Source organism: Miniopterus natalensis, chromosome 4 (assembly GCF_054644295.1).
Source record: "Miniopterus natalensis isolate mMinNat1 chromosome 4, mMinNat1.hap1, whole genome shotgun sequence".
NCBI lineage: Eukaryota > Metazoa > Chordata > Mammalia > Chiroptera > Miniopteridae > Miniopterus > Miniopterus natalensis.
The window spans coordinates 64260098-64287671 of NC_142084.1; the positions used below are offsets into that span (position 1 = coordinate 64260098).

General features: G+C 51.2%; 1 protein-coding gene across 3 annotated transcripts; it reads right to left on the reverse strand.

Annotated features, from left to right (window-relative positions):
• MAP2K2 (mitogen-activated protein kinase kinase 2) lies at nt 1–26379 on the reverse strand. Of its 3 annotated transcripts, XM_087816653.1 has the most exons (12): nt 26058–26379; nt 22650–22730; nt 22352–22562; nt 16624–16770; nt 11093–11170; nt 10276–10327; nt 10069–10193; nt 8969–9182; nt 6969–7033; nt 5507–5568; nt 4376–4421; nt 1–2559 (listed from the first exon to the last, which is right to left on the reverse strand). In XM_087816653.1, exons 1-12 carry the CDS (start codon nt 26147–26149, stop codon nt 2449–2451), a joined length of 1284 nt encoding a protein of 427 aa, XP_087672779.1. In that variant the 5' UTR covers nt 26150–26379; the 3' UTR covers nt 1–2448. The 3 variants fall into 3 exon arrangements, with proteins under 3 accessions (XP_087672779.1, XP_087672777.1, XP_087672778.1); XM_087816651.1 differs by lacking the exon at nt 22650–22730 and having other exon boundaries at nt 2–2559; nt 26058–26376; XM_087816652.1 differs by lacking the exons at nt 16624–16770; nt 22352–22562; nt 22650–22730; nt 26058–26379 and adding an exon at nt 12372–12441 and having other exon boundaries at nt 4–2559.
• Between the last annotated feature and the right edge of the window lie 1195 nt (nt 26380–27574).

A 27574-nucleotide genomic window follows, 5' to 3' on the forward strand; every position in this document is an offset into this window, starting at 1 on the left:
TGATTTTTTTTTTTTTTTTTTGGACAGAGGTCAGCCAGGGGAGTGCTGGGGATCAAAGGTGTTGCCGTGTCCACACCCCCACCCCAACACTGTGGCTGTGTCATCTCACGTACTTGGCCATCCTGGGGTTTTTAAAGAACAGCGACAAGAAACCTTGATACATGTGCACAAAACATGGGGTCTCTCCTAAGAACCAAGGCCAAGGCCTGATGCCAGCTTCTGCCTGGATCCCCACGTCAGACCCCAAACCAAAAGCAGTCACTCAAGAGCTTGCCCCCTTGCAACACAGAACCTATAACCACGTTGCTGGGATGGGGAGCAGGTCCCTAGGTCTGTGGCCACCTTTAGCCAGATAATTGGGAACAGCCAGGCCTAGACCATGAGCACTGCAGTGACTGAATTAGAGGGTGCCAAATTTGGGGATGTTCCCAGGGAATGGGGACTGAGGGAGACACCTGAAAACTCGGCTTTCAGCGGTTCGGACACGTTTTGGTGTGATCTCCACTTTCTAGAAGCCCGGCTCTGATGCAGAGTGGGAAGATAAAGTGTTTCCCTTAGACCTCTCAGATGTGCCAAGGGATCCTGGCAAAAGTATAACAGTACAGTATAGAACACAGCTGTGTGAGCTTGAGGGCCTTGGGGGCAGCACCCAGACCTCTCAATGCCTGTGGAGGCTCCCACTTTCAAAACATCCCCTTCCGCCCCCTATCAACTCTAAATTCCACCCCCAGCTCCCTCGACCCCTGCCAATGTGGTCTTTTACTCCTTGTAAATGGCAGCTGGTTTCATGTTAATGGAAACCTGAGATATACAGGACAGGCCCAAAGATGCAGCCCACCTGTGACCACCAGTGCCATTTACTCTCAGGCCAAGAGACCAAATCATGGTTCACACGTTAGGACCCCTTCCCCTGTGCGGGAGGTCGTGAGGAAGCTGGGGCACTCACACAGCAACACCTTAATAACTTTTAGTTATCTTTTCATTCTTTTCTAAATCAGGGGACACTTTGGGGGGAAACTGAAGTGGCAGAAACCTGGTAAGCTGGTTGAAAGAGCCACCAACTTGTCTTCTCTTTGGTGTCCACAGAAAAAAAACATGGGACGCTAGAAGGGTCTCCATAAGAAATGGACCTGATAGTTCCCACTAGCCTCTGCCTTCTGCTGCACCTTCTCCAGAAACCCAGGGCTAGCTTGGACTGCACCAGGCCATGTCCCTCTCAGAGAACTCTTCCCCCGCAATTTGCCACAGATAAATATCAGCTTGTTTCAAGCTATCAGGAAGTATTGAGAGGGGCGGCTGACAGCTTTAACATCTTCAGAGTTTGGAGGAGGGGAGCCTTAGAAGCAGCCCTGGCCTCCCCCACTTCCTACTGTCTGAAGGCCCAGAGGCAGCCTTCTGGCCTTCTCTGTCTGAGCCCTGAAGACAGAAGGGCTGGCTACCCCAACATACACGGGAACTAGGGCAACCTCCCTCCCGCTGTTTCATTTACAACCAGCTGTGGACTAACGGTTCAAGGGCCCAAAAGAGTGATGTGCCCTGGGTGGTCACTTTTGATTCACTGGGCGAGCAGAGGTGACTGAGAGTGCTGCCCGCCCACGTGTGCAGGCGAAGGGGAGCACAAGCCTTATCTACTGAATCTGCTGGGGGTTTCAACCACACTGAGGGCTTGGAAACCCAACACTTCCTTTCTGCCGAGTTGAGTGCCGGCTCAGCTGCCACTATGAAGAGTCAGAAGTGTCTGCTCCTAAGGCACAGGAGAGGACCAGGACCCTCTTGGGGCAGGTCACACTCTGCTGAGGACAGGCAGGGATGGCTATACCAGGCTGCATGACAAGAGGCAGCAGTGGCCAGGGGGAAGTGGACTTCATGACAACCAACTGCCTCACTGCTCTCTGGGCCTGCTGAGGGCTACCTTTAAGGGAGCAGGTGTCAGGAGAGGGGATGAGAGGGGACAACACACAGAAATGCAAGGCAGTACTTCCTCTGTTTTGGTGAAAGATTCCAATATCTAGGGGTTCCCTCTGAGGCTTTGTCCCTTGAAAAAAGGGCAAAGCCAGTTCCTGACACCACTTACCATCCCAGTTTCTCTGTGGCCCAGCTGGCTCAGGGCTGGGGCTGCCCTCAAGGGACACTATTCCCCCTGGGGTTGGACCAGAGGCTGATACCCAAAGAACAAATGGAACAAGTACAATGGGTTCGGTTTGCTTTTTGTTTCCCTGTTTTTTGTTTTTTTTTTTAAACCTAAGTAAGCAGGTTCTGAGACAACAACATGGGCAGCATCACCCTTCCCCAGAGACCAGAGAGCCTGAGGCTGTGACAGGTGGAAGAGGAAGTGAATGTTCCGCTGCGTGCACGTTGTCGGAGGCTCGGTGGGAGAGGGAGGGGAGGAGCTGGTCTGTCCTGGGTGGGAAGGGCGGTGGACAGGATTTGGACAGGTCACCAGCAGAATCACACAGCGGTACGCGTGGGCGTGCTGGGCTGGTTCAGACGCAGCGTTTTACACAACCAGCCAGCAAAATCCACTTCTTCCACCTCGGACCGTTTGATGAAGCCATGGTTCTGAAAGGGAAGAAGAGGCACTGTGAACAGCCTGGTGTCTGCAGGGAGGAGGAAGGCATCAGGCTTCTGCTCAGACCTGGGAGGCCATCCAGGACAAAACCCCAAAAACTGAGAAAGAAAAATTCTCCTAGTACCAGAGGACACACTCAGGACAGGGAGCAGGGAGGTACCACACCCAAAGCCACAAAGATGTGGGACAGGGTGTCAGGGGAGGGTGAGGCTGCTCTGAGCTCCCTAGAGCCCAGGTCTCCACCCCAGTACTGCTGACACGGGGGCCAGGTCAGTCCCTGTGGGGGCTGTCCTGGGTGCTGTGGAATGGTGAGCCAGCATGTCTGGCCACCCCCCCAACAATGCCAGGAGCACCCTTAGTTGTGACGATCCTAGGTGTCTACAGACATGGCCTAGTGTCCCCTGCAGGCAGAGTTGCCCCAGATGAAACCATTTAATCTGGAACAGAACTGCCTGTGAGGATAGCAAGTTCCCTACAAGTCCCATCCAGTATGGCAGCCACCGGCCACAAGAGGCTCCTGGGCCCTTTAAATGTGGCTTGTGAGGCTGAAGAACAGATTTGTGCATTCCATTTCGTTTTAAGTAATTTAGACAGCCACCCATGGCTGGCGGTTCCAGCAGGAACAGCAGAGCACTAGAGCTTCCTGGTTCTGGGCTGGGTGGGGTGAACAAATGCTTTTCTGACCAGGGTGTGCCTGGCGAGGGCAGCCCAGGGCAGGAGGGCGGGGCCTCGGAGTCCATGGAGGGGTCTAGTCTCCCCATGTGACATCAAGGCCCCGACTGCTGCCTCCTATGCAAGCTGGGGGCAGGCAAGACCACCCTCATATTCCTGAAGGTTGGTGCAGCCTTGGGTGAAACACCAAAGAAGGAAACAGAACTCCAGTGGTCTAGGACAATAGGAGGAGTGGGTGCAAAGTTAGCCCCAAAGAGCAGATGGTTTTACTCAGGCAGAGAGAGACCTGGAAGGTTTTCCTGCACAGTGTGAATGGGAGAGCTGGGGAGGGGGGGAGCACTATAGGGGATTTCAACATAAATGCATATCTCTTATGTTTGTATCTTTTACAATGAACATGTGTCTCTTATATTACGCATTTCTTTAGCACATGTTACTGGAAAACCTATGTCAGACACAATAAGAAGTTCCTAGAAAGAATTAGGCAAATGCAAACCCCTTCTGACACATTGCTCCAGGCTAGTCTTCCTATTTTGACCACAGGAAAAGAAAGGTGACTACAACCGGGACACAGCCTATTGCCACAACTAACAGCGGAGTGAGATTAGACAAGGTGCCAGGAGGGAGCTCCTCAGAGGTGGCACTGAAGGTAAGACTCACACAGACAGGGAGCAGAGAGCCTTGAGAGGAACAGGATGTATCCCTGGGGATAAGAACAGTTCTATGCAAAGGGGAAGGTGAGTTTCAGTGGCCAACTTAGTTTTCAAGGACACTGAATGGTGTGGGACATTAAAGGAAGGCATCAACCCCATGGCCTCCCTGACCTGCAGGGTGCTTGACAAGCCCAAGATGCGAGCAGCCCAGAAGGCTTACAGCCGATTATTCTGCAGAAACAACCCCAAACACATATGGCTGGGGCTTATGCTCCCCAAGGAACTGAGAGGGCAGAGATTGCTCTGGATCATTCCTGCTTATGGACCAGGAGACCCACAGGGTCTCCAGCTGAGCATGCACTCCATGACAAGAGTTGGCTCAAGACGGCCTGGTCGGGGTATCTCTCTCCTGAGGAGGAAGAAGGGGCCCTGGGTGGCAGCCTGTACCCCCGGTGATCCCAGAATCCGTGGTATCACTCACCATGAGCATCTTCAGATCTGCTCGTTCGGCTGGGTTCTTAATTAGGCTGGGGGTTCCATGAGGTAGGGCAATAAGACAGAGCATGGGGAGACAAGACAGAGCAGTTAGTTGGTGGCAGTGGGGACTTGCCTGGTACCCATGGGTAAGGACTCCAGCACTGCCCTGTGGTTTAAGGACAGAACACCTTGGGGAGGGAAGGGCAAAGGTGAGACCATGACAGGAGGGAAAGGGAGAGAAGATGGGAAACCCCCAGCTGCTGCTTAGTCAGAGCCCAGCAGCAACTGCAGCTCCATTTCCAGCAAAACCACCAAGCTTGGGAGTATGATTGTCAAAATGGAACTTTTTCCTTTAGAAAAGCAGAACTGCTTAAATGCAGCTGCTCAAAGCAGCTTGGGGTCGAATGGTAGTTCTTCAAACAGAGAAAATCTTGCATGGAGATAAAAATGTTCACACAGACAATGGATAACTGGATTTGTGTGACACAGCGTTGGCTGGAAGCAATGCAAAAGGCCAGTGGCACCTTCACCACCAGAGCAGTTTTGCTGCTGTGAGCCATGCAGTCTCCAGGTGGCAGCGGGGTGGCCATGTCCGCTCATCCTGCCATGCAGGACAGCCCTAAAGGTAAGTGGGGCGGCCCTGGCCTCTCCTTCCTGGTCTCCAGCTCATTGGCTCCAGGCCCTTCTTCAGAGGGAACAGCTGACCACCTCTCAGAATCTGGTTAGGAAGGCTTATTTAGAGGCTGGTGGGCTGTAGGGCTCGAGAGATTGGGGGGAGCCTGCTGGCAGAAAGCAAGGTAGGAATAGCTTTATTTCCAAAGTGCCTGTAACCCTGGTTCATTCCAGGTTTTGGGGATGAGCTGGGGATGGCAGCTGGACACCGTGACTTAGCAGCCTTGGAAAGGGAATCTGGGTTCTCAGGTGACCACAGGTATCCCACCGGATGCTGCTGTCCACCCGGCATTCCTGAGTGGTAGGCTCAACAGAGGGCCTGGGCTGGGGCCAGAAAGAAAGGACATATCTAGGTTGATGGCTGGGAGTGTAGCTGGCCCATTCCAGGAGAAAGGCGGGGCTTCTGAGGGCCTGGCACTCAGTCCCGCCCATTCAAGACTGCACTGGAGGCTGTGGCACTTACCATTTACTCACAAACTCCTGGAAGTCCTGGGTGAAGACGCCACTGGGCAGCTTAGGAGGAGGCTGTGGGAGAGAACAGACAGATGGGAGTCAGATGCTCACGGATGGTTCTGGAATTAGGGAGAAGATGCTTCCCAGCCTTGCCTATGTGAGGATGGCATGGCACTTGGGACCCTCAGGACACACCTCTCCTGGCCTAGTCCCTTCACCCTGCTAGAGGCAGAGGGGACACCCATTCCCTCTCCTGTCCAGCAGCTTCTCGGCAGGCCCTGCCACCAGCTCTGCCAACCAGGGTTTTCTTTGGAAAGTTCTCATTTGGGGATCACACTGGTTCTACAGGGAAGGAGAGCAGGGCTCACCATCGTTTTATGGACAAGGATGGTATCACACTGTCTGAACCACCCATCTCTGTGGGTGTCTTCAGTGAACTGAAGGTCTGGACCACAAGGGGCAGCTAGTTCCAGGGTTTAGGCCTGAAAGCTGGGGGAGCCTGAGGAGCATGGCCTGACACACACATCCCAGGGTGGGGATGGTCATGTGCAGGATCAGACCTGTCACAGAGGTGGTGGGCAGAGACTATCCTGGTGAAACTCACAAGGCCTCCAATTCAGCTCCTTCCACCTCCCCAGTCATGGGACCCAACCTTCCAGCTCAGGAAGGGAGGTGCTCGCTGGGTAGCACTGTCAGGTATAGGCAGAGCTGTGTCACCAGTCACTCCACCCTGTTTTGTCACCACCAACTGCTCACCTTGACACTCAGTCCTAGGCCAAGCCCCACACCACAGGCAGCCCAGCCACCATTTCTCTGCCCTGACTCCAAAGGGCCATCGAAAATACATGTCAGCTCAGAGGCCCAGGGAAGGTGACCGGGCCTTGCTGAGAAGGAGGCTTCAGGTCAGGTCCTGTTCCACCCTTCCTAGCTACTTCCATACTTAGGCCTTGGTTTACCGCACTTAGGTCAGTACAATGGGAATAGTCACACCATCCTTTCAGGTGCTCTGTGCCTCCTTCCCAGCATATGTCTTCCTTCCCGTAGACTCTTCCCAAGGAAGTGGGACTATTTATGACTCCATGCACACTGACTCCAAGATGCTCAGAGAAAGATGCTGGGTGTTAGAGCTCTGGAAGCGGCCCAGCTCCTTGGCCCAAACACTTGGCTACTGGCCTTGGAGGGAGGGGGCTGTGGTAGGAATTCTGGGTTCATCTTAATAAACACACAAAAATGTCCCTTGGGGAGGGGTGGATTTCTGTAGTACGGCTGGAAGTAAGACCACGTATTTTTACACCTGATAACCTCCTACTGAAAAGAATGGTCTCCGTCTCCCCTCTCCCCGCCCCCTGGCCTCCTCCTCAACAAAATCCATAGTATATGTGTCAAATTCTCTTCTTTTTGCTAATGTATTCCTACAGCAGTAACTTAACTTGCTAGCATAAAGATGTGCCAAAGGGCCTTTAGGTACCCACCTCATTCACAATATAGTCCAGGAGTTCAAAGATAGCCATAGCTGGTCGACTGTCCACCCCGTGACCTGCCCAGGGGAGAAACAAAAACGGGGGTGAAGTGGGCAAGTGGCTGATGAGTTTCTGGTGGGCATTAAGGTCTGAGCGTGCTGAGTAAGCCAGGCACTCTTCTCCCTACACTGGCCTGAACCCGGGGAGGCTCCCCTGGCCTGGCTACTAAGTTCACTTCCTAGGAAAGTAATTTCACTTCGAATGAATTATAAAAAAAACAAAATAAAACACCCAAATGAATAGGAGCACTTTTTGAGAAGTTACACATTTGGCATGGTGCTGCATTCCAGGTGGTGCCAACGTCACAACCCCTAGCTTAGTGGCACACAGGTACAGTGTGTGTGTGTGTGTGTGTGGGGGGGTGGTTTGCTGACTGCAAGCAAGGACAGCAGCGTGACCTTGCATGGAACTTCGGTGGAGATAGCAGTAGGCTGGCTAGAGGTGGCTGACCCCTGTCCTGGAACTAGCTGGCCAGGTCTGGGTTTGGCAGTTGGACTTTTGCCTTCGGTTCCATTCTGAAACGGGCACGAGGACTGGGGCAGGGGCTGGAGAGGTGCTGGTGGGCCAAGGTGGCCTGGCCTGACCCACTGTTCCTCCCAGCTGGGAAGGGCTGAAGGGGAACACAGGGAGGCCATCTGGGAGTTGGACTAGGAGGCTCGGGGGCAAGGCCAAGGACATGGATGGGGTAAAGATTACAAGGTTCTGCCCTCAGAGGAAATCAAGACACCCCAGCAGTCTGAATGCGGCCCCAGGACAGGAGAAAGTCTGGACTTGAAAACACTGAAAATCACCATCTGACAGCCCAATTGTCCATCAGTGGAGAACCGATACACAAAATATGGTCCATCCATACAGGGGAATCTCATTCGGCCATAAAAAGGAGTGAGGCACCGATGCTAGTACAACATGGATGAACCTTGAACACATGATGCTAAGTGAGAGAAGGCAGACACAAAGGCAACACAGTGTGCAATTCCATTTATGTGAAATGTCCAGAACAGGCAAATTCACAGACAGGAAATGGATTCGTGGGTGCCAAGGCTGGGGCTGGGGTTTCCTTTTGGGGTAACAGAATGTTCTGGAATTAGATAGAAGTGATGGTTGACAACCTTGTGAGGATACCAAAATCCACTGAATTATATGAGAAGAGGTAATCATATGGCACTTGAATTCTATCTCAATAAAACTGTTAATAAACCAACTGACCACAGTCTACTATATCTTCCCCTGGACTCTCATTTAACTCAACTCCCTTCCTATCAAGCACTGTTATGCCACCTCAGGTGTGACCCTTCCCTTCGCCACCCCTCAAAGTGGTAGAAGCATCTTCCTGAACCTCTCAGCTTTCCACCTCATGTGGCCATTCTTAGTACCAAGAATTGTCTGGGAACCCAGTGCCTCCCAGCCTCCTGTCCCCTCCCATGCTGTGTTGCCTTGTCTCCAACTAACTGCCCTGTCTTATCTCCCCATGCTCTGTCTTGTGTCCAACAAACCACCCAAGGAAATTCTGAGTCAAGTTCCTTTCAATTTTGGGTCTCCCTGGAAGGCCTGGCCCAAACACAGCAGAACACTCAGGGCAACGGCTAGGCAGTGGGCATAAGGGCTTTCACTGGGCAAGCCTTTTGGCTTTTCTGTATGCTTGGACATTTTCGTGATAAAATGTTGGAAAATCCAACCCAACCAGTGGCTTGGCTGAGGGGTTGGTTTCTAGATCCCACCAGCTGGTGACAACAGGTGCAGCTGTCCCGGATGGGACAGGTCGGGGGTGCTGCTTCCAGCACGTCCCTAGAAGCCTCGGGACCATCTGAGGACTGCTGACCACAGTTAGTACAACCCAGAGGACAGGTGGTGCCAAGAAGGGCCAGAGGGGAGGCAGCTGCTATCCCCCAGCACGGCATTCCCCACGTTGGTCATTGCTTATCCAAACCAGAAGTGCCAGACTCAGGCCATACCACTGATGGGGCGTCCGGGGGGTCTTGGCCGAGGTGAGATGCTGTGAGGCTCTCCTTCTGCCCCATCGACCATGGGCCGGCCAAATATAGCTTCCAGCTCCTTGGCATCTGGTGGGGGGATGGGGTACCTTCCGATGGACAGCTCCACCAGGGACAGGCCCATGCTCCAGATGTCCGACTGCACAGAGTAGTGAGTGCCTTGCAATCGCTCTGGCTGTCGGGTGAGACAGAGAGGAAAGAAAGGCCCAGAGGGAGACAGATGAACACTGGAACCTGGGGGCGGCACACCGGATCAGGGGCAGCATCTGAGTGTTTCTCCATTGTTCCCTCACAGCCCCATCCTGACCCCTGCCACCCTTTTGGAGACCAAAGTAATTCTGTCTCCTCCCTCCACCCACCTTGGGAGAGAGAAGCTTCCAGCCAGGGCTGACAGCAGGTTGTTTTTTTTAAAATCCTCACTTGAGGATATTCTTTTCATTGCTTTTCAGAGAGAGTGGAAGGGAGAACAAGAGAGAGAAACATCGATGTGAGACACATCAACGGGCTGCCTCCCCTAAGCACCCCGACTGGGGATCGAGCCTGTAATGGAGGTAGGTGCCGTTGGTCAGAATCCAATGGGACCTTTGGTCAGCAGGCTGACACTCTAACCACACAGCCAAACCGGCTAGGGCTGCAGCTCTTTAAAAACCCAAATTCTTGGCACTTTTGGAAAAGGATGATCAGCCCAAGAAGGACAGAGGAATGCCTCCTTTTTCACAGTAATCCCAAGACTAATTTCTCAGAATCTGCTTCAACTATCACCTGGATGTTTCCTAAAATATCTGAGGGCTAGTTTCTTGGCTCAGAAATTAACTGACTACTCTTCTTGACTGGATTTTTATTACCAGTGGGAAGGAACCAGGCAGGCATTCCCAGAGACAAACCTGAGCGAGAACATGGTGGAAATTAGAATTTTGGAGAGGAAAAATCCAGAAAAGTACAAAGAAAGTATATTACGAGGACATGCAGGCTTTTGGAAAGCTTCTGGAAAATGGGGAAGAGCGATGGGAGAGGGGGCAGGGTATGGCACATGATGTTAAAACACCTCTCAAAGGACTTACAGACATGTAGGATCGAGTTCCCACGAAGGAGTTGGCCATGGAGTCGATGAGCTGCCCGCTCACCCCAAAATCGCACAGCTTGATCTCCCCTCTGGAGTTGACGAGGATGTTAGATGGTTTCACATCTGAGAGCAGAGCCAGCGGGTGAGGCATGGCTCAAGCCCACCCACTGGCCCGTGGCCCAGGTGGGGCTCCTATGAGTCTTACCTCGGTGCATGATCTGGTGCTTTTCCCGGAGATACGCCAGGCCCCGTAGAACCTGCGAGGGAGCCACAGGGTAGGAGGTCAGCTGAGTCATCCATGTGGGGGGAGTCTCCCCTGGAGAGGCCTGCGGGCCAGACCTCAGTGGCTACAGCATGTGGGACCAGCTCAGGGAACCCGTTTTCAGGTGGGGACAAGGAAGAGGAGAGGCAAAATGAATGGCGGTGACACCCCGCACTGATGCCTACCTCACTGATTCTCATATGACCGACCACCCATCTACCCATGAGGCAGGCAGTGCCATCCCCAGTCTCAGAGGAGGGGCTGAGGCCCATGAAAGCTGAGACAAGGCCCAAGTCACTGTTAGGGCTGTGAGTGTCCGCCTGGCCACCCTGCCTCAGAACAGAAGTTGTACCCACCCAATAGGTGTCATCTGTTGAATGCTTTGGTGCCAGGGCTCTGCTAAGGACCACCCACCCCCACACTGATGGGGTGAAGGATATGGTGGCTCTGTCACCAAGTCAGAGAGGAAACATTTGACACTGTGTGCCTGGAACCACATCACCAGGGTCCCATGCAACCTGGCACCAATATGGGGTAGGAAAGCATTACCCCTATTTTATGGGCAAAGGGATGCTCCTGCTCAGTACCCAGCCAGCGAAGACTGGTGTTGGCACTCTCCTTTGCAGGGGCTATAGTGACACACACCACTGGCCACATGGAGAGGGCAGGAGTAAGAATAAAGCAGCCGAGCATGGGGCTAGGAGCATGTGCACGCACCCAGTGCTGTGATGGCCAGTGGGAGTGGCACCTGCACACTCACCGCAATGCTGACCTTCCCCAGGATTTCTTCTGGAATTCTCTTGGCTTCTTTCAACACCTGGTCCAGAGAGCCACCGTCCTGAGGGCAGCACAGGAGAGAGAAAGCAAGCACTCTGAGTAGGTGTGCAATATTTCCCTGGTTCCCAGAGAGCTGATGACTGATTTTCTCCATGGGAAACAGAGGCCAGATGACAGCTAAAGGCAACCCTTGGCCTCAGGATGGCACATCTAGTGCAGAAGGGAAAAGAATACCTGTGCACTTCCCGGGACTCAGCCTTCCTGAGATTGCCACAACAGCGGCAGGCCCAACCACCAGGCTTGCAATTGGAGCCACCTCAAGGGTGCACAAGCTAGACCTGTCCACTTCTGGGCGTGGGTTCTTGTCACAGCCACAGGCAGGACAGGGACTGAGAGCAAAGGCGATACTAAGTGCCCAGTGCAGGAGAAAGGCAGCTAAGCCAATTGACCTCTCCCCTGCCACCCTTCCTTCCCCCTCCCCCCGCCTAGTTAGGAAGGGACCTGTTGTTCCAGGGGCACAGAGGACACCTGGGGATGACAGCTCTGCCCCTTCCCTTAGGTCTTGTCCTGTGCTCCCTGCCTGTTGTGCATGGGATTGTCCTGCAAAGGACCTGACACAGGTCATCCCAGTTGATCCCCCCCACCCCACCCTGGGCGTGGCCCCAAATCTACCTGACAATGAGGAAATGACAGAAATCAAGTGTCTTGTGCAAGGTTGCCTGGTAATAAATCTGGAAACCAAAACTCAGGGTGTTATTGGCTCTGGCTGGGTGCCTCTTCAGAGGTGGGGCTCTGAGGATACACCTGGCAGGCCCCCTAGGACTTTATGTGACATGGCCAAGTTCCAACCACAGGCCAGAGCCTGCCTTAGTCTCCTCTGAACTCCAGAGAGGAAAAAGGAAGTGAGGCTCAGGGGTTAAGTGGGGCTAGAATTTGAACTGGTGGCAGGGTGGCCCCAGAACCTGCATTTCCTCTCCTATGCTGCTCTAAGAGTCCCACAGGTGTCATTTCCTTAGGACACCTTCTGCTTCACCTGGGGGCAGGGAGAAACCTCTGATGTGCCTAGGTCTCCCCTCTCTGGCACCCCAGCTGTGCTCATGGTGGAGAGTTTTAGAAAACCCAATATACTTTGAAGCTTCAAGAATGTGTGTGACTCTATCAACAAGTAAGGGACCCAAACTTGTAGAGGGTGGGTGTGGCTGAGGAGGAAGCCAGGAAGGTGAGCCTGGTCTGACCAGGGTGCCCGGCCCGCCCCGCTCTACCTGCAGGGCGAGATGGAAATTCCTTCTATTCTTCTCATTTCTTGTTTTATCAATCAACCTTAAAAGAATTAAAAAAATTTTTTTAAACTGTAATCCCTGTTCCCTAACACAGGTCCTTTCATTCTGAACTTTCATAGAGTTGTGATGATCACTGAATAAGAACATTCAGGGAGGACATCTTCAGAGAGGCTACGGTGAGCCAGGCACCATGCTGGGGCCTCAGGAGTTAACTCAATACACCGCAGTGAAGGACACTACTCTCTTACATGGTCTTTCCCTCGGCACTGGGAACACTGGGCCCAGGCCGTTCTCTGTGGGGGCTATCCTGGGCACTGTGGGAGTATTGAGCATTCCTGACCTCCACTAGCATCTCCCTAGTTGTGACAATGTCCTCAGACATTGCCCAGTGTCCCCTGGGTGAGATCCCCTGGTCTACAGCTAAAAGGATAAGTCATTCGTTCAAGTCACATGCACAGGATGTGGTGTAGGAGATGTCACAACTAGGTCTTTTCGACCCCAAATCTGTCTGTATGCATGACCATACAGTTTCATTTTGTGTGTATATGTTCTAAATGTTCTTAAAACCTTACTTTTATTAAGCAAGTAGTACAAGAACACATATTTTTGTAAATATTTAAATGTGGCCCTGGCCAGTGTTGCTCGGTGGTTGCAGCATTGGCCTGTGGACCAAAGGGTCGTGGGTTTGATTCTCAGTCAAGGGCATGTACCAGTCAGGGCACATGTAGGAGGCAACCAGTCGATGTGTCTCTCTCACACTGATATTTCTCTCTCTCTCTCCCTCTCTCTCTCTCTCTTTCCCCTAGACCCTTCCTTCCTCCCTTCCATTCTCTCTGAAAAGTAATGGAAAAAATATCCTCAGGTGAAGATTAACAAAAATATATATATTTTGAATGTATGTAAGACTCTGATCCACCAGTGATTGCACTTGCTTCCCCAAAAGTGTGACTTATAGTCTTCCAGATTCTTCTGCACATTTGCATACACATCCATATGCACAAGGAACTATAGTTTTAAAAATATGTATACATGGGTTCACATCACGCATCTTTTCTTCCTTGGGAATTTCTGATTTGGTTCACACAGGCTGACTTTTTTTCTCACTGCAGAGTGGCCCCATAGCATTCCTCCTCTGCCCCTTACTGACAGTGTGTCTGATTTTTTATTATTACAGAATGAGGGGGTGCATTCCTTAGTGTTTGACTAGTCTCTGAGTGGTCAGTAAGCAGCTCCCCAGCTACTCCGCCCTGAGATATCCACTGTCCCCAGGGTCCATGCCTGAATTTCCCCCATAACAGACTTAGGCCACTCAGAAACTGCGAGCCCCGCTGTCCCCAATCCCCAAAGGCCAACACACTCTGGCCAGGTGAGGTATAACCTTCTGTGCTGAATCTGGGCTTTATTATCAGTTAGGAGTCTCTTCTCAAAAGCTGCAGCTGGAACCTCCCTGAGGGGAAATAAGAGCCAATTCCCACACTACCCTGCGTGAAGATGAAACTTCGCCCTCTATCAGGAAACAGTTCCACAATGTGGGATACTGACTAGGTGGGATGTCACAAAGATGAAAAAAGAGAAATGAAGACCCTGGCTGGATAGGAGGTTAGAGTGTTGTCTTGACATGCCAAGGTTGCAGATTCAATCTCCAGTCAGGGCACATAAAAGAAGCAACCAATGAATGCATAAATAAGTGGAACAACAAGTTAATGTTTCTCTCTCTCTCTCTCTCTCTCAAATCAATAAATTTTAAAAAAGAGAGAAATGAAGGTGACAGAGAAATATGGAGAAATGGCCCCAGTGACAATGGTGATATTTACTCAACGTCCTGTGTGACCTGGGCCAGGGGAAAGGTACTACCACTGTCCTTGGCTTGACAGGCAAGAAGGGGTGAAAATCTCATCCAGAGTCATGTGCTGAGAGGTGGGCAGTGGGGCTGAGGCCTGACCCCAGGGTGCCATCTACACAGCCATGTGGGACGCCCCACAATATGGTACATGGATACATGAGGCAGAAATGTCCCACAAACCGGGAAAACCTACATATATGCAGATGGATTCTGGAGGAGTTCATTCAACATAAAAATTCTGTAAAGGGCCCTGGCTGGTATGGCTCAGTTGGTTAGAGCATCTTTCTGTGCCCTGACCGGTTCCATTCCCGGTGAGGGCACATACACAGGTTGCAGGTTCAATCCCCAGTTGGGGCATGTGCTTGAGGCAACCCATCAATGTTTCTCTCTCACATCGATGTTTTTTTCACCTTTCCTCTCTCTCTCTCCCTCCAGGCCTTCCTCACCAAGTCCCCCTCCTTTTTTTTTTTTTTTTTTTAATGTTTTTATTGATTTTATTTTTATGAGAGGGTGAGAGAGAAACGTCGATCGGCCGCCTCCTGCACACACCCCTACTAGGGACTGAGCCCACAACTTGGGCTTGTGCCCTGACCGGGAATCAAACCAGCAACCTTTCGATGTACAGGTGATGCTCAATCAATTGAGCCACACAGGCCAGGGCACAAAGTCTCCCTCTTTAAGGCTCACCTCAAACTTGAAAATCAGTGGCCTCCAAGATTTGTGGAATATAACTCCTATAAGGAGAAAGTGGGGGAGCGCAGACCTCACCTTAGCATGTCTTTTAATTTAGGCGTTATATATTTGTTCTACTGTCCTCGTATGCTCATTATAAAATCAAACCAAAAAAATCTAACTAGAAACTTTTAAAAGATGAGCCCAATAAATAAACAGAATGGCTAGCACTCGCCCCCTATCTCCTGGTGGCTTAGACTGTGTGCTGCTGGGGTTCAGATGCCTAGTGCTGGAAACCAATGTTTTACATTTACCAAGAACAAATGTGGGATTGCAGTGGCACCAGGCTGTGCTGCTCCCTCTTTTCTGCAAGGGAAAGAGGTGCCTTCAAATTCTTATGATATTCAGGGAGAACAGGTAGGGGTGGCCAAGAGCACTGGAGAGGGAGAAGAGGAGGAGGGGGATGGGGAGGAGCTATAGTACAGAGGCTCCCCTCAGATCACAAAGTGACTTTAGTCCTTTCCCCTCCTTGATTCTTGTCTACACAGTGACTCTGCCCTGCAGGCAGGCAGATATGATCTCCCAGGTGAGGAACAGGACTCCTCCAGGGTGCTGCCTGGTGGGGACCTTGATGCTAGGCAGGGGGGCAGGGAGCACCTTCTGGGAGGCACTCCCTCTGAGCTGTTACCCCACGAAGGCTGCTCACAATGCATTCCTTGCAGGTACTTGCTCAAATTCGTTTCCTGCCTCCGTTACAAAACTGTCAGGGGACAGCACATTTGCAAGGCGTAACTGAAGTTGTCAAACCATGTGCCTAAAGCCACGTTGCATCCTGGTTCTGCAAGGGCCCCGCCAGGTCTGAGCCAACAGGCCTGAGCCCATTCAGCCCGGTAGCAGGCAGTCTGATACCTACTCAACGGGGTTCAGCAGAGGGTCTGAGGCATTTCCTCTGAGGGCCTTCAGCTCTGACCACTTCTGCTTTCGTTACACCCAATGCTACCCACTTCTGAACTTCAAGACTAGAGTTTTTTAACAGGGGGTAGAGCTCATTCCACCATGGTGGTTTTAAAAAAAGATGGGTGCCTGTGCTCTACCCAGAGCTTCTAATTACAAAGATCTGAGCTAGGTGCAAACCCAGGTCTATCTTTAAAATAGCTCCCAAACCGCCATACTCTCTTCAGAAGGCACTTAGGAGACATTGATCAAATTTTCAATCTCATATACCCTTGGGCCCCACAATTCCACTGGACTTTACCCCTCAGGGATGCTTGCTTCCGTGCAAGGATATTCAAGGCAGCATCATTCAAAATGGGGCAGAGATCAGAAACAACCTCAGTATCCACCAACAAGAATTTAATAAATTACCTTACAGGTAATGTGGGTGCCAGAACACCAGACAGTGGGGAAAAGAGCCAGCTCTATATGCCGACAGGAAATAATGTCCATCTTGTACCCAGTGAAAGCAAAGTTGGGAGGAGGGCATCCAGCATTTAAAAATGAAGGAACTTATATACATACGCTTGCATGGCATTGACTATCTCCAGGAGGATTGCCTTGGAAAGAGGGGACATAGGCAGGGGACCTCCTTTTCACCAGCCACCCTCTCATTCTACATGAACCCTTTGTCCTGTCATGTCTTCCTGGTCACAAGCCCAGGTGGCTCTGGGGACACTGGCTGTGCCCCTGGTTCCAGGGTGTCGTCCCCCCCCCCGTGCTCACCATGTGCTCCATGCAGATGCTGATCTCCCCATCGCTGTAGAAGGCCCCGTAGAAGCCCACAATGTATGGGGAATTACACTCATGCAGCACCTGTAGCTCGCGGATGATCTGGTTCCGGATGGCCGGCTTGATCTCCAGGTGAATCAGCTGCAAGGGAATGGGAAGCGGGTTCAGAAGCAGGCTGCTGAGGGAAGCCAGGAGGGGGGCTTTAGCCCTCTGCCCTTGAGGTGCTCATGACAGCATTCAAGATCAGTCAGCTATACACTCCTAGATCTCTATCTACCCAGGAGAACTGAAAACACACATCCACGCACACACTTGTACATGTGTTCACAACAGTGTGATTCACAATTGCTAATACATGGAAGCAACCCAAGTGTCCATCCAGACACCAAAATATTCAGCCATGAAAAGAAGTGAAGCCCTGACTCACTACAACATGGAAGAACCTTGAGGACACGATGCTCAGTGAGAGAAGCCTGACACAAAGGCCACACAGCATGTGAGTCCATTTATGTGAAATGTCCAGAACAGGCAAATCCAGAGAAAGGAAGTGGATTGGTGGTTGCCAGGGGCTGGGGCTTCTTTTGGGGGTGATGGAATGTTCTAAAAGCAGTGGTGGCAATAGATGCACAATGCTGTGAATATACTAAAAAACACTGAATTATATACTCTAAAAAGGTAAACTGCTTAGTAAGTGAATTGCATCTCAAATAAAGTTGTTAAAAAACTCATCAGCAGAGCAAACATTTTTCAGTTGGTTACAGGGGAAGCTCTGTTAAGAGGAGCTTTCTTCCCACCAAATTATATGAAGTGCCAGCCTTTCGTAGGACCCAGGCCAGGGAATGGCCTGGCAGGGAATTACTTTACCATTGCTCAGCCCCTCATTCAGGGGTGGGTTTCTTTGGAGCCCTTCCCACCTCCACGTAGAGACAAAACAGAGAGAGCCTCTGGTCGCCTCCTGAGGATCCTAGCTGCCCTTCCACTTGAGTTCAAGACAGCAGCCAGGATTGTCACCAAATTCATTACATTTCAAAAGGTGAGAAACCAAAGGATTGTCCGGAGACATGCAGAAAAGACAGCAGGCAGAATGCCAAGAGCAATGTCCGAGCACAAACCCTAAGCAAGCCAAGGTCCACTGCCCAGTGACAGAGTGAAGGTTGTGGGTCCAGGTCTTGGCTATTTAGAATCCTAGATGCTCTGGCCATTGTGATAAGTTAAGCATCTGAAAATGATTGCCATCAACTCAGACATTTACATAAAAGTTGGTTACAACAGGGGTCAGCGATGAGGAGAGAGATGGCAAGATGACCCCACTCAGAGACATGCCACCAGGAGTGAAGAGAAGCAGGTGAAACAACCCCAGTATGGTGGAGGTGCCCTAATGGAGGAATCATGGAGAGGTGATCTGGAGCTCAGGTGACACTGGGGCCAGCGTTCCAGGAAGAGGGACAAAGAATTGCCTGTTTGAGGACACCAAGGCACAAAGGGGTGTGTACCAAGTTCGGGGGTGGGGGGTGTCACAGGGTATGTGTGTGAGTGCCACCTGCTCACATGCTCATGCCAATGACCCTTGCGACCTTGAGAACTCTGACAGGTGCTAGCAGCATGGTGCCTAGTGGCCCTCACCACACCTGGGCAGTGTGCTTCCTTGACTGGGACCCTCCAGCTCTCAGGGCCCCTCAGGCATTTGGTTCTTCACCCAACCCAGCCTGCAGAGCCCAGCCTTGGCTATGCTCCCTGGGACACTGCACACCCCCACAGCCACCTCCAGAACAGCAATCACACCAGAACTCCAGTGTGCTCTCTCCTTCGGTGGGACTACATTCGTGAGGAGATGCCCAACATGCACACACATATGTGCTTTGAAGAGGTGAGATGCCGGGTCTAAAAATGAAGCTCTGATGTTTGCATGGAAGATGAGAAGCTGATGGATGGGCAGTGCAGGGTGATGCGAGACCCAGGCTGTCCAACAGAAATATACCATAAGCCAGATATGTAATTTAAAAATCCATTAGCTGCCATATTAATAAAGTAAAAAGCAGGTGAAATGAACTTTTCATGTCTTCTGTTTAACTCATCGTATCAAAAAACTGACGTGATCAACGTAAAAATATTAATGAGTTTTTTTTTCCATACAGAGCCCTTGAAATCTGGTGTGCGTTTTACACATGTAGCAAGCCTTGATTCAAACTGACGCATTTTAAGGGCCCAGTAGCTGTATCTGACCCAGGGTGGCTCTCGACCAAGAACTTGAAAGGAGCCATAGATGAATGAATAGCAGGGGAGTGAGGGTCCACCAGGATTTAGAGAAGAGGAAGGGGTGGACAAAACTGGGCAGAACTGGACAGGATCCCAGAGGTCCTAGAAGCCTGGAGTGGGGTGAATGTGAAACACGGCCCCAGGAAGGTGTTTGGGAAAGATGTGGTAAAGAGGGAACATAGGGGACACTGCTAGGTGATCGGTTTTAACGGGTCTTATATCTGGGGCCTGTAAAGTGAAACTTCTGGATTGAACAGGAGCCAGCACTGAGGGTGTGCAAAGAGCAGGAACAGAAAGGCAGGGGCATGTTTCTGAGCACATGTGCTCACAATTCATCTTGGTGACAACCCTGGGGGACACACACAATTTGCCCTGATGAAAAACCTGGTGGGGGCAGGTTAACTGCCCTCATTGCACTGATGAGCAAGTTCAGGTTTCATTCCCAAGGACACACAGCTAGTGAGCAGTCAGGTCATGAACTGCCAGAAACCATGCTCTTTCACAGCACCATTCTGGGGCCGATTGAGCCCCAACTGCTGATTAATTCAGAATGGTGCTGGGAATTCAAACTAAACACCAAGCCTGCCTAGGAGTTTAAGGCAGTTCCTACTGCAGGATAGGGGATCTGAGCTAGGAATGGGGGTGGAGGGTACAAACTAGGGAAAGAGGGATGTGGATTCTGGAGGCATAACCCCAACAACTTCCACAGGGTCAGGGTCAGCCATTAAAGGTCAAATCCAATTCAGATTAAGACCCAACCTAGCCTCAGTTTTCTCACCTGTAACATGAAGAGGTCATTCCATTTAAATGAGAACATGTGTCAAGGTTTTAGAACTGGCTTCGACACAGGGCAATCACTTGAAAGAAGGCAGCTAGTATTACTATGTGGCCTTGTGTGGGTCACATGACCTTCATTGTAGAAGCAAGTGCACATTCCTTTGCTTTAAGTCGAGGGGGATCAAGGGAGCCCTGCCTGCGTAACAAACATGCTAAACTCTTCGAAGATCTCCCGTGGCCCAAATGTGCAGAGATTTTGTTCCTAGGACCCTCAGAAGAGTGCAGGAGTTAGAGAGCCATGCTAAGTCAAGAAAACATTTATGAACAAGCCTGACTATAGAAATTGAGAGACTGGTTTCCTTGGGCCTTACTGAACTGGTCTTGCTGCTTCCCCAGCCTGTCCTACTGGTTAGGATGATCCTCTGCCAATCACAGGAACTGGAGGGATGCTGGCTCACAGAGCAGGAGTCATATGGGCGTCCAGGAGCTCCACCCACCCGTCACCCTCACACCTGAGGGCAGGCTGCCTTTGGAGATCCGATAAGCCTAACACTGGGAATGTGTGGAATTCATACCCCGCTTCCCAGGAAGTTCGGAATTCCAACCAGGATAGTGGAGGAAGGAGTGAGGCCACTGTTTCTTAAAAACCACTCTGTCTTGTCAATTTTCCCATCTGTGCCCTCAGCTGAATAAAGGCAACAGGCCTCCCTGCAAGTGGACTGGCATTCTGGAGGGATTAAAAGGAGCCCCTACCCCCCACAGTCCGGTCCCTGGCTCCTGGGCCATACGCAGATACAGCCCCAGACCACACAACGCCCCGGTGGACAGCCTTCTTGTTCAGTGTATTTGCCAAATGCCTGCAGGTGCCTTTGCTGTTCTGACACTCTGCTGGGAGGAGGATGTTAAGGTCTACAGAGAACAAAATCTGAGGTCCTGCCCTCATTTATTGGACCTCAGGGAAAAAAACAAATCCAAAAACCCAACTTTTTATTTTGAAAGAATTAAAGCAGCAGAGGGAAGTTGCAAAACAGCAGAGTCCCACGTACGCTTCCCCCAGCAGCGAAATCTTCTATGACGGACCTTACCAGGAAACTGACACTGGGGCAGCACCACCACTAATTTGACAACAGAACTTATCTGTCTCCATTTTAAACTCATAAGTCTTACTTCACAGGCTTTCATAAAGCTGTAGACGAACTCCCAGATTCACGTTTATATAAGGCTTGTTAGGAACTCCTGGAAGATTCCTTAGCTGGCCTGAGGGAACCCCTCTGGTCTGATACAAACTCTGACCAGCGCTGGTGTCAAGTCATCATCACCTGCTCCCCACCGCCATCTGAGCCTCACACCTGCCTTTTATTCCTGGAGCTTCGGGCAATGGCACACCAGAGATTTCTGGGGCTGCTCTGGTTTTGAAAAGGCTGCTTGCGCTAAGGGTACAGAAATAGGTTTCAGGAGGGAGGGCAGTGCTCTAGAGGCAGGAGAAATAGCTACAGAGTGAAAACCTAACGGAAACCAAGCACATCATTCCCAGGAAAGGTGGGACCTGCACTGATCCACCAGGCACGGGGTGGTCAGGTTTCTGAGAATACAATTTGGAAATCACAGGACGGTGGGCTTCCAGAAATGGGTGGCTTTCGGTGTCTGAAAGAACATGATTGTATAAATGAAACAATTTGTGAACACGAAGTCCCCGCAGTTACAGATGGTCACATCCTCCTCTTTTCCACATCCTTTATCTCCCAGGGGTTATTCCCACGTTTGGTGGGAGGCTGCATTGTGGCACAGGAGCCCAGACGAGGGAGGCTCGGGACTTTTCAGAGCCAAGGTCTGTACTAAAGGGTTGAGTGATGGTTGATTTAATGTGTCCACAGTATCCAGCTGTCTGGTCAAACACCAGTCTAGATGTTACTGTGAAGGTATTTTTTAGATGTGATTTAACATGAAAATCATTTAACTTTGAGAAAAGTAGACAACTCTCCCATAAGTGGGTGGCCTCATCCAATCAGTTGAAGGCCCTGAGAGAAAAAGAAAAGACTGAGGTCTTCCTCAAGAAGAGAGAATTTTGCCTCTAGACGCCCTTTGGAATTAAGCTGCAACATCAACTTCCCCAGGTCTCCAGCATGCTGGCCTGCCCTATAAATTTGACTTGCCATGATCGTGTAAGTAGATTTCTTAAAAATACTTCTTCCTCTAGCCCCAACCCCATACCCTAGTGGTTCCACTTCTCTGGAGAACTCGGGCCAATATAGGTGGTCTAGTTACCCCATTGCCCAAGGACTATCGCAGAACAGGCTCTGTCTTGGGTATGCAGTGCTTTCTCCTGGTTGTGAAGTCAGGGTGATGCCAGCTCTAAGAGGACTTGAATTTCCTCCTCTCTTCCCTAATACTCCACTCAGCTTTCTGGGAATCTGAATTTAAGCTGGTCCTGAAGGCAGAAGTCAGTAATGGAAGGGAAGAGCTGCTTGAGGCAAGCCAGCACTGCTGCATTTTAACTAGAAGCCAAGCTCTCTTTCAGGAAAGAGAACCCTTTGCGGATGGGAGGGCTTCTGAGCCCAGGGGCCAGTCAGAAGGCAGAGGCCGGCACCTTTCAAACTGCTCTCCCATTTCCAGGGGGACCTGCCCCCAACACATGCTTCCTCCAGAGCATGGGGACAGAATGCCTGCCTTGCCACTGGCCACCTCTCACCTTTCTTGCCATTATGAGGCCTGAAGGTCTGTGCTGGACCTTGGTGACCACCCCGCCGTTCCCGGCTCCCAGCTCTGAGATCCTTTCGAAGTCATCATCCTTGAGCTCCCCAACCTTGGCCTTCTGGGTGAGGAAGGCTTCTAGACGCTTCTTCTGCTGCTCGTCAAGCTCTAGCTCCTCTAGCTTCTTCTGGAGATCCACCAAGTTTGCTCTGCAGAGACCCCAAGGGCAACGGTTAGTGAAGAGTGTGCAAGCTGCCAAAATGACTCAACTTGAGCTGAGGGTACCATGTGGCCACTGAGCACCAGGTCCTGGATTTGCGACCAGGAGGATGCAGAGATGAATCACACTTGATTCTTGGGCATGAGGGGCCAATGATCTAGCAGAAGAGAAAAACAACCTGCATACACACAGCTGACCAGAAGAAAAGGCTGGCTCCCCCAGCACTGAGACCACTGCCTCTGTCTCTGCTCACATAGGTTAGGAGACCTCAGGACCTGGAAGGCCAGCTCTGGTTCAATGGCCCTGGTACCAGATTCAGGAGTCCTCCTTTCTGACACAAGGGCTCCCGACCACTCTGAAAGGAGACATGGAACTGGGGAGATAAAACTGGGCATCAGGCGAGTGAAGTCCCAGGCCAGGATGCCTGTCTTCATGGGGATGAAAGAGCAAACTCATTTTTAGTGGCCTCAGAGGAAAGAGCAAGAGCCAATGGGCAGAAGACAGAAGTTGTAATTTATATGAGTTACACATGGGCTCTGGAGGGGAGAATTAGAGGGGCCTGATTTAAATAGTGCAGACAATCCCAGGGCATTCCACTCAGCCAGCACACTCTTATTATACCCTGAGCACTGCTGTAAACATTAGGCATTCATACGCATACACATTCCTGGGCCCAGTTATTTAAAAAACCCATGTACATTGCACTTTATTGGGTGATTCAAGGAATTTTGAAAGAAAATTTTGACAATTAGCTATTTTCACAAATGCCCTGGGTTCGAACCAAATCCTGGAGTTAAAAGCAGCTCCCTATAACAGGCAGGTAGACTTTAGCACAATGCACATAAGAACTAACCCAATGCTGTCCAAAAGATAGAATGTAAGCAATGTGTGCAACTTAAAATTTATAAGCACATTAAAAATATATATATATATCAAGTAAAATTAATTTTAATACATTTGACCTAACCCATCAAAATATAATATTCAATGTGCAATAAATATAAACAAATTGATGAATATTTATTTTACTTTTTTTCATATTAAGTTTTTGAAATCTGGGAGGCATGTTATACTTACAGCTCCCCTGAATTTAGATAAGTCACATTTCAAATAGCTACTGTGCCAGAGAGTGAGTGTAGCTCTGAGAAAAGTCTCTACAGGAGAATGGCCATCTGGGACAGTCCTCAGCCACCAGTTCCTGAGGTGTTTAAGCCAAGGTTGACTACCCACCCAGGGAAGATTTCATAGAGGGGATTTGAGCAGGGGATTGAAGGGAGAGCCTGGATGTTCTCGCAGGAACTTTCCAATCCCTAAGTGGCTATGATTCACCTACTACTCAAAGAGGTTTGAGCAAAGGGGCACATAGGCCAGGAACAAGATGACCTGCCACTGGGCGATGTCACCTGAGCTGGTACTGCACAGAGGTGGCTGGAAGGCAGGTGTTCCAAGTACCAGAGCTTTATAAATACCATCACATTATCTTGTTTAATTCTCACGATCCTCCTGGGAGACCCATGCATAAGGGAACAGGCCCAGAGGGGTTAAGTAACTAGCCCAAGGGTCACAAAACTAGCAAGTGGCAGTGTCTGGAATCAAACCTGTATCCCTCCTGATTGCACAGTCTGTGCTCATGATCCCTGCTCACCACAGTATCCCCAAGAGCCAGGACCAGGGGCCTAGCAGGTGTTCACTGAATGCCTGGTGAACCAAGACCTCGATGAAGAAGGAATGAGGACTCCGATGGATGGAAGAGGGAAAGCAAATGAATGAATGAATGTGACACAGTTCTTTCACTGGAGGGCTGAGGCAACTTTTGAGGCCAGACTCTGGAAGGTCTCCAACACTGCCCTATGACATCTAAAATGCATTCTGGAGTCAGCTGATTAATCCATTTTAAATTTAATGGCAACTCAACTGTGGTTATAAAAAACCCTGGAATCCCAATGGCTGGCTTCCTCTACTGGGGGAATTCTTGAAGGGATGGAAATCAGACACCACATAAAAGAAAGAGAAAAGAATGTGAAGAAAAAGCTGTCTTGTAAGAAGAGCTGTGGATTTTTTCATATAAGGAACACATCCCCACATTGAGCTATGTGCTTGGAGACAGAGAAAGATGTCAACTCACACACATATACATCAAGACTCACCTCCTAACCCTTATCCTCACCCCACTCCTCACGGGGGTTGCAGAGGCCAAGCCCCCTAAGAGGTACCAAATATGCCATTCGCCCATCACACCTGGTTCTCATGGGGCTACACCACAAGCACAGCAAAGGGACCCTAGCCAGGAGACTCTGGGACTGTCCTGCTCTGCTCCACCATGCAGAACAGGAGCGCGGAGGCCATAGGCACTTCTGGGGCCAAGCAGTCATCCCGGCATGACCTCACAAGCAAGTTTTCCCTCACAAAATGAGATTCTGCCATCATGTAACCCCACCACCCAGGGATGCTGCTTTTAATCCCCTTCCCCACAAATCCTCCTGTCTCCCTCAATTGCCTTAAACCCTCAAACCTCTTGTATTTTTCCAGCCCCTCAAGCCTAATCCATTCAATTCAGAATCTGTTTATCTGCTGTCAGGGGTCCCAGCAAGCCCCCACTTCTTTCCTCTATGTCTTTTATTTCCCCCCACAGCCTGCCTCTCCAAATCCCCCTCATTTCCTGCTTCCCCAGCCTCCTCTGGACCTCCTCACCATTCTCCCCAGCTTTAGGGGCTTCACCCCCACCCTCAACTAGCAGGATTTTTTTCAGGTCTCCTTTCCCCCAAATTCCCTCAGGGAGCCAACCCCCCCTCACCCCTCAGAGATCCCTCCCCCATCCTCATCTGGACTTCCTCACCCCATCCTCACTCCCAAGGCTCTCATTCACCCTATTCTGGATAAGCAAGGACCCCCTTCCTCCACCTCACTATTCAGGGACTCCCCCCCCCCCATTTCACTACTAGGGACACCTGACCCATCCTCTCCCCTCAGGAACCCTCCCCCAACCATCACCCTGGATTCACTACTCAGGGACTCCCCCTGACTCCAATTTCCCTATTCAGTGGCCCCACACCCCATCGTTTTCCTGTAGGGACCTCATTTCACCCCGATTCACTCACTACTCGGGGGCTCCTCTCACCAAAATTTCACTATTTAGGGCCCCACACCTCACTTCCCCACAGGAACCTCCCCTCACTCCGACCTCACTACCAGGACCCCCTCCGCACCGACTTCACCTCTCAGGGGCTCCACCCCTCCCACCCCATCCTCTCCTCTCAGGGACCCTCCCCCCCAACCTCGCAACCAAAGGGGATCCCCTCTCGCTGCCCTCACTACTCAGGGACCTCCCCACCCATCCTCTCGTCTCAGGGACCCTGCCCTGACCTCACCGCGCAGGGTCTCCCCCACATTTCACCCCTCCCCTCAAGGATCCCACTCCTCCGGATCTCCCTATTCAGGGACCCCCGCCCACCCACCCGCCCTCATCCCCGCCTGGCCCACTCACTCAGAGGCGCCCTCGCTGGTGGGGGACGGGCCCTCGGCGATGGCGGGGTTGATGGTGAGCGCCGGCAGCACCGGCTTCCTCCGGGCCAGCATCGGGGCTCCGCGGGCCGGCGGCGGCGGCGCCTCTAGCCGGGGCCCATAGGGGGCGGGCCGGGAGAGGGCGGCGCAGACACGATCCGGAGCGGAGGCCGCGGCCTAGGCCGGCACCGGGGCGGCGAGGGAGGGAGGAGCTGCGGACCCGGGCAGAAGGGCGCCCAGGGGCGCCGGGGATGAGGCAGAGGAGCCGCCGCCGCCGAGGCCGGACCGAGGCTGACGCTGCAGCCGAAGCCCTGGAGGCAGAAGGCGGGGAGGGGGAGCGACGAGATCGCGGGCCAGCCTCTCGCGAGAGCCAGCACCCGAGCCGCGCAGGGCCCCGCCCCGTCCCTCGCTGGGGCGTCGGTGCACCAGCCGGAGGCCGCCTCCCGGAAGGGAAAAGGGGCGGAGACCTACCGAGGCGGTGCCCCGAGGGTGCGTACGCGCTCGCCTCCCACCGCGCGTGTGCGCATGCGCCCGGGGCGCTGGGCGGGGAGCAGGTGGAGGCGAAGTGCGAAGGCGGCGGTGGGGGTCGGGAGCTGGAGCTGGTGAGTAGGGGAGAGTCCGATGCTCTGAGCCTTGAGGGAGCGGGAGTGGGACTACGTGAGCCGTAAAATCTCCACAAGTTGTGGGCGACAGACCCAGAGTCAACTGAAGTTTTTTTGGCCAATTATGGACACACACACACAGCCCCCACCCACTCATAATTAACCCCATTTGTTTGTGAAAGAAAGGTATTTTTAAATTACTTTTACTGTGGTAAATATATATATATATATAACATAAAATTTACCACTTTTACCGTTTTTACGTGTACAGTTCAGTGGCATTAAGTACACTCACATTGTTGTGCAAACATTGCCACCATCCATCTCCAGAACTTTCTCATCTTCCCAAACTGAAACTCTGTCTCTATTAAACACTAACCCCAGCACTCCTCCCCCAGCCCCTGGCACCCACCATTTACTTTCTGTCTTTATGAATCTGACTCCTCTAGGGACATCATGTAACTGGAATCATACCATATTTGTCCCGTTGGTCTGTCTGGTATCACTCAGAATAATGTCTTCAGGGTCTATCCACGGTTGTAGCAGGTGCCAGAATTTCTTTTCTTTTTAAAGCTGAATAATTTGGGCCCCATTCTGTCGATTCATTCATCCATTGGTAGACATTTGAGTGTTCCCACCTTTTGGCTATTGTGAATAATGCTTTGAACGTAGGTGTACAAGTATCTGTCCCTGCTTTTAGTTCTTTGGGGCATCTACCTAGAAATGGAATTGCTGGATCATATGGTAATTCTGTTTCATTTTTTTAAGGAACCACTATACTGTTTTTCACAGTGGCTGCATCATTTTAGGAGAAAGGTTGTTTTAACACTAATTTTTTTTAAAGAAGGAAATACATGGCACAGAATAAAGGACTGTCACTTAAGTGGGAAAAAGTTGA